This window comes from Cebus imitator, unplaced genomic scaffold, assembly GCF_001604975.1.
Source record: "Cebus imitator isolate Cc_AM_T3 unplaced genomic scaffold, Cebus_imitator-1.0 Scaffold223, whole genome shotgun sequence".
Lineage (NCBI taxonomy): Eukaryota > Metazoa > Chordata > Mammalia > Primates > Cebidae > Cebus > Cebus imitator.
Genome location: NW_016107538.1, coordinates 1731245 through 1738570, shown reverse-complemented (window position 1 = coordinate 1738570; position 7326 = coordinate 1731245). Strand labels below are relative to the sequence as shown.

Below are 7326 nucleotides of genomic sequence, written 5' to 3'. Positions count from 1 at the left end.
TGTGGGTTCACCCTTTTTTTTTTGTTTTGATGCAGAGCCTCACCCTGTCACCCAGGCTAGAGTGCGGTGGCTCAATCTTGGCTCAGCCTCCTGGGTTCAAGGAGTTCTGCCTCAGCCCCCTGAGTAGCTGGGATCACAGGTGCCCACCATCACATCAGGCAAATTTTTGTGTTTTTAGTAGAGACAGGGTTTTACCATGTTGGCCAAACTGGTCTTGAACTTCTGACCCTCAGGTGATCCACCTGCCTCGGCTTCCCAAAGTGCTGGGACTGTATGTGTGAGCCACCACGCATAGCCTGTTTGTTTATTTTATAAAGATGGGATCTTGCTCTATCCTCTTGACTGCACTGCCAGTTCTCATATCAGGTGACAGAGCAAGACCCTGTCTTTATAAAATAAACAAAACATTAATAAATAACATACAAGAAAAAACAAAATGGTAAGCTGGATTAAGAGGAAATAATGAAAGACAATAAAAATATTGAATGCCGACTGCGTGCTCCATATTTTTTATTTGAAAAAAATTTCAATTCTTGTCCCAAATTTTTATGAACATAAGGAATATAAGGATAAATATGAAATATAAATAAAACTGGCCGGGCGTTGTGGCTCACGCCTGTAATCCAAGCACTTTGGAGGCCAAGGCAGGCGGATCACCTGAGGTCGGGAGTTGAAGACCAGTCTGACCAACATGGTGAAACCCCATCTTAAAAAAAGAAATATAAATAAAACTAAAATCTGGCCAGATCATAGTTCCCTGCAGTCTCCAAGTCTTGGGCTCAAGTGATCCTCCCACCTCAGCCTACCAACAGCTGAGACTACAGGCGTGTGCCAGCACACCCAACCTTTTTTTTTTTTTTTTTTTGAGGCAGAATCTCACTCTATCGCCCAGGCTGGAGTACAGAGGTGAAATTTTGGCTCACTACAACCTCTGCCTCCCGAGTTCAAGCGATTCTCCTGCCTCAGCCTCCCAATTAGCTGGGACTACAGGCATGCGCCATCATGCCTGGCTAATTTTTGTATTTTCGGTGAGACGGGGTTTCACCATGTTGGCCAGGCTGGCCTTGAACTCCTGACCTAAGGTGATCCACCCAGCTTGGCCTCCCAGCATGCTGGGATTACAGCATGAGCCACCATGCCCAGCCTAAAATTACTTTTTAAATTCACAATTCATTCAAACGTGTTGATTAAACATTCTGTATACTGCTGACTTAACATTCTAATATGAAAAACAGGAAGCCAATAATTTGTAATATAATGAAAGCTATGATGTTTTGATGGAGAAAGTACTATGGACCCAAAATGGAGAAAAGCATTAATTCTTTTTTCAGGGGTTTAGATTAAGGAAATCTTCTCCAAATTGGTTTTCTTTGGAGCTGGGCTTTAAAAATAGGAGTAGCTATATATAGGAAGCAAGCAGTAGTAAAGGCATCAGTAAATCTTGGATTCGCATGAATAATTCATTCTAACAAGATCTCCGGTTAAAAGGAAGAGAAGCAGCAGGGAAAAAATAATAATTTTTTTGTTATTGGTGACTCATTTCATCATGTCAGCAACTCTGTAAGTACCTACTATTGTTATTTCCATTATACAAATATGGGAACTGAATCACAAAGTTTAAGTAACAACCAAAGTGACCAGCTACAGTGTAAAGGAGCCAGGACCCTGTGGTTCTTACCTTTTCTAAAACCATTACACCCAATCTGCCTCTTACATTGCCTTGTATGCCTTGTCAGTTGATTAAATATCTAAACTGATTCCCAGTGTATGTTCCAAAGAACATTAGTTCATCCAGCTGCTATTAACCAGTAATCCCAGCACTTTCGGAGGCCAAGGCGGGTGGATCATGAGGTCAGGAGTTTGAGACCACCCTGGCCAAAACGGTGAAACCCGTCTCTACTAAAAATACAAATATTAGCTGGTTGTGGTGGCACATGCTTGTAATCCCAGCTACTTGGGAGACAGGCAGGAGAATCACTTGAATCCGGGAGGCAGAGGTTGCAGTGAGCCAAAATTTTGCCTCTGCACTCCAGCGGGAGAATCACTTGAGCCCAAGACTTGGAGACTGCAGGGAACTATGATCCGGCCAGATTTTAGTTTTATTTATATTCCATATTACAACTACAGGAGTCAAATTATAAGCAAGTTTGTTTCAAGATCTTCAAGAGAAGCCTAGATTTTATTTGCAAAATATTATAGGTAGAGCTCTTTAATAAAGTTTATCCTTCTTTTCATTAGGTTCATAAAAATTTGGGACTAGAATTGAAAATTTTTTCAAATAAAAAATACAGAGCATGCAGTTGGCATTCAGTATTTTTATTATCTTTTATTATTTCCTCTGAATCCAACTTACCATTTTGTTTTTTTGTTATATATTATTTATTAATGTTTTGTTTATTTTATAAAGACAGGGTCTTGCTCTGTCACCTGATATGAGAGCTGGTAGTACAGTCAAGAAGGGAAAGGCTCGAGACAGAGCAAGATCCCGTCTTTATAAAATAAACAAACAGGCTGTGCGTGGTGGCTCACACCTGTAATCCCAGCACTTTGGGAGGCTGAGGTAGGCGGATCACCTGAGGGTCAGAAGTTTGAGACCAGTTTGGCCAACATGGTGAAACCCTGTCTCTACTAAAAATAAAAAATACAAAAATTAGGCTGGCATGGTGGCGCATGCCTGTAATCCCAGCTACTTGGGAGGCTGAGGCAGGAGAATCACTTGTACCTGGTAGGTGGAGGTTGCAGTAAGCCAAGATCAACAGGAGCTTTTTCACCTTTATATGATTTATTTTCTTTCTTTTTTCTTTCTTTCTTTGTTCTTTCTTTCTTTCTTTGTTCTTTCTTCCTTTCTCTTTCTTTCTTCCTTTCTCTCTCTCTTTCTGTCTTTCTTTCTCTTTCTTTTTTTGTAGAGATAGGTGTTGCTATATTCCCCAAGCTGGTCTTGAATTCCTGGCCTCAATGTTCCTGCCTTCCAAAGTATTGGGGGCTGGGATTATGGGCATGAGCCACCCCACCCAGCTTCTTACTGATACCTGTATTTTTTGAGACACAGGGTCTCACACTGTCACCCAGCCTGTAGTGCAGTGGTGTGGTCATGGTTCACTATAGCCTCGAACTCCTGGGCTCAAGTGATCCTCCCACCTCAGCCTCCCAAGTAGGTGGGACTACAAGCATGCCTAGCTAATTTTTAAAAATTTTGTTTTGTAGAGACAGGGTCTCACTATGTTAACCAGGCTGGTTTTGAAATCCTGGCCTCAAGTGATCCTCCTACCTCAGCCTTCCAAAGTGCTAGGAATACAGACATGAGCCATGTTGTCTGGCTTTGATTTTTTTTTAAATATGAATCTATTACCTATTTAGAATAAATTAATTTTAAATTTTTTAATAAAATAAAATTTCTACCTTCATAACTTGTGATGTTTACAAAATATCTACTTTGCAAAATATCTTTAGTTTGTATTAAATGTGATTATGATTGCTAGCTATGACAGAGAAGTATGTTATGGGAAGACTACTTAACATAGAATTGTGCATGAGCTTATACATAAACACAAACATAATGTAGTTCTACATCTAGAAATTACATTAATTTTATTATTTTCTGTTTCCTAGAAGAATGGTCTCAAAACTCTGGTCACATTTTCCTATTGGTAAAAAATGTTGATCATATATTCCCATTAAATGTATGTTTATTTACAATTTATAATAAGTACACAGACACCTTAACTAATGCGTACATTAAAAACATTAACAAAAACTTACATTTTAAAAAGCAAGGTGAACAAATTAGAGGGAGACAGCTGGGCAGGGTGGTTCACGCCCGTAATCCCAGCACTTCGGGAGGTCGAGGCAGGCAGATCACGAGGTTGGAAGTTCAAGACCAGCCTGAGCAACATGGAGAAACCCCATCTCTACTAAAAATACAAAAAATTAGCCAGGCATGGTGGCGCACGCCTGTAATCCCAGCTACTTGGGAGGCTGAGGCAGGAGAATCACTTGAACCCGGGAGGTGGAGGTTGCAGTGAGTCAAGATTGCGTCATTGCACTCCAGCCTGGGCAACGAGAGCGAAATTGCATCTCAGGTACCTGTATCCCGGCTACTCAAGAGCCTGAGGCAAGAAAATTGCTTGAACCCAGGAGGTGGAGGTTGCAGCGAGCCAAGATCACACCACTGCACTCCAGCCTGGGCGACAACAGCAAAACTCTGCCTCAAAAAAAAGAAAGAAAATTAGGGGGAGACATTCTAATGCTTTTCCTCTACCACCCCAAAAGATTATTTTGTGCATCCCAGGGTGCACCCGTCTCACTTAGATGTTGTTCTAGAATATATCAGTTAAAGCTGCTGAAGGATCTCAGACATGTGTTCTGTTGAAGTGCCTACACGTTCACCAAACTTAATGAAAACAGTTAAAATGGTCCTTGACTTAAGCTTCCAGAACTCTTAGAAGTTCCTTAATTCACACACAAAGCAATAAAACTGGCCCCAATAAAACACATTAGCCTCAATCCTAAGCAGTTTTTGATAACCATAATCATAGGCTAATTTGCACAGCCTCTGAACTTAGCAATTGTGGCATTAGTGTACATGAGACTATTTATCACAAAAAATCAAGTAATCTAGGGAAAAAAAATGGGAGAGGGTATGTGTAGCAATTTTTTTTAAGTCACAAAATAGTTTTTGACTTAAAAAAATGTATAAAAAGATATGATAAGGACAATACAAAACTAAACCTGTTATCTGCAGTCTTTTTAGGATTAGTCTGTATTGGATATAGTATCATGACTTTCCTATCCGGTTTCAAACCACTCAAAGCTAGCACTAGAAAGACCCTTGCCAAAGTTGAAAGGTTTCACGTGAGAGTTTTAGTAAAGTTTAGTAACTTTATCCATCCACAGTGTGCTGGATATCAGGGATGATACAAAGTTAAATACGACCATGACTTTTAAGATCAATGACATTTTTATTTTTTTGAAGCTGAGTCTCACTCTTGTCACCCAGGCTGTAGTGCAGTGGTGCAGTCTCAGCTTACTGCAGCTTCCACCTCCTGGGTTCAAGTGATTCTCCTGCCTCAGGCTCCCTAGTAGCTGGGATTACAGGCAGCCGCCACAACACCCGACTGATTTTTTTTTTTTTTTTTAAATATAAGACGGGGTTTTACCATGTTGGTCAGGCTGGTCTTGAACTCCTGACCTCAGGTGATCTGCCCGCCTTGGCCTCCAAAGTGCTTGGATTACAGGCGTGAGCCACTACGCCTGGCCAATTTTTGTATTTTTAGTAGAGATGGGTTTCACCATATCGGCCAGGCTGGTCTCAAACTCCTGATCTCAGGTGATCCACCTGCCTCAGCCTCCCAAAGTGTTGAAATTACAGGTATGAGCCACCAAGCCTGGCCAGTAACATTTAGAAATTAATAATCTGATCATGGAGAAAGTTTATACTTATGAATAGAATACCAGAAATTACTGCTCTAGAAGAGGCCTCCTAGAGGAAATGATTTGATGTGGATGATGAAGATGCATTGTAATTCAGGAAGAAAGGAAGGAGAAGAGGAGGATAATAAACATAAAAAGGTCAGGGAAAGAGAAAACCAACACAGTACCTAATTGGATCCTTTCATATATATATATTAATGTAATCATACATATAATCATAATCTCCCAGAAAGCCATATGAAATAGCCATTATCAACTAGGCACCGTGGCTCATGCCTGTAATCCCAGCACTTTGGGAGGCTAAGGCAGGTGGATCACGAGGTCAGGAGTTAGAGACCAGCCTGGCCAACGTGGTGAAACCCCCGTCTCTACTAAAAATACAAAAATTAGCTGGGTGTGGTAGCGGGTGCCTGTAATCCCATCTACTTGAGAGATTGAGGCAGGAGAATCACTTGAACCTGGGAGGCAGCGGTTGCAGTGAGCCAAAATCTCGCCACTGCACTCCAGCCTGGGCGACTGAGCAAGACTCATCTCAAAAAAACAGAAATAGCCATTATCCCCACTTAACTGGTGAAAAAAGTGTGAATTAAGAAAGTTAAGTAACTTGCACAAATCAGACATGCAGTTATTTGCTGGAGAGTTGAATTAAGATGTGCAGTAGCTGGATAGATGCTAAAAATGAGTGCAACTTAGATTATACCAAAATGTCACTGGATTATTATTTGTAAGGATACAGAGGAGTTTTATTTACCAGAACTATTCTTGGGGAACATAGTATATGTGTTGGGAAAATAGAGAATATATAAGTTGTTCGGTGTGCCAGTGGAATCAAGATCCCCTTGGGGTATGCTGGATAGCTGGCTGTGAAACTCTTCAAAAGAGTATGCTTTCCTAAATGGTATCTGCACATTTTCCTGTAATACTCAGGAGTACCAGCCTTTATTTTCTTTTTCTTTTTCTATACCAACAAGAATGAGCTTGGAAAGCCTCATCCATAAATCAATGTTAAACAGTTGTTTGAGGACTATCAGCGAAGAGGAGTCCCAGTTGTTCTGAGTACGCATACATGGGTTGATACTAAATCTGCTTAACTTCATAGTTTGTACCCTTGGTTGTGTACCATGCTGCCTCTAACGTGTGACTGAAATGCAGACAGACAGATAGGTAGATAGATACAGAGATGGGAAAGGATTGTGAATGGTGGTTCTAAAGATTGTGCTACTGGTAGTCTTCTCACAGGAGTATCTTGATGTTGTGTTTTCTTCAACTTTGTATCATAATCACACATTTTCAGGCAGCTTAAATCCTTTAGGGAACAAAAACAGGATAAGAATGAGTGAATAGATAGGTCTCCACTGTTAAAGAAATCTACCACTATATATTTGTTATCCTCAGGAAATTACTACAATCAAGGAGAGACTCGTAAGAAAGAACTTTTGCAGAGCTGTGATGTTTTGGGGATTCCACCCTCCAGTGTAATGATTATTGACAACAGGTAATATATTTTTTAACAATGTAGAAATTTATTGGCAATAAATATGCAGTGGTATACTCAAAAGACACCCAAAAAACTAACGTGAGTGGCTAAGAACATCTTGTATGAAAAGTCTAAGTGTGGTGTGGTGGCTTACACCTGTAACCTCAGCACTTTGGGAGGCCGAGGCTGGTGGATTGCTTGAGGTCAGGGGTTTGAGATAGTCTGACCAACATGGTGAAACCCTGTCTCTACTAAAAATACAAGAATTAGCTGGGTGTAGTGGAGCATGCCTGTAATCCCAGCTACTCAGGCGACTGAGGCAGGAGAATCACTTGAACCTGGGAGGCAGAGGTTGCAGTGAGTCAAGATCGAGCCATTGCACTCCAGCCTGGGCAACAGAGTGAGACTCCATCTCAAAA

The 7326-nt window shown here is 40.9% G+C and overlaps 1 protein-coding gene across 2 annotated transcripts in view; it reads left to right on the top strand.

The window, feature by feature from the left end:
* Positions 1 to 7326, top strand: part of PIGL (phosphatidylinositol glycan anchor biosynthesis class L) — a 102857-nt gene that overhangs the window by 4569 nt on the left and 90962 nt on the right. For both annotated transcript variants that reach the window (XM_037727236.1, XM_017496824.2), the window contains exon 2: positions 6826 to 6925. In XM_037727236.1, coding sequence (XP_037583164.1) covers positions 6826 to 6925 — 100 coding nt within the window. The remainder of the gene's footprint in view (positions 1 to 6825; positions 6926 to 7326) is intronic.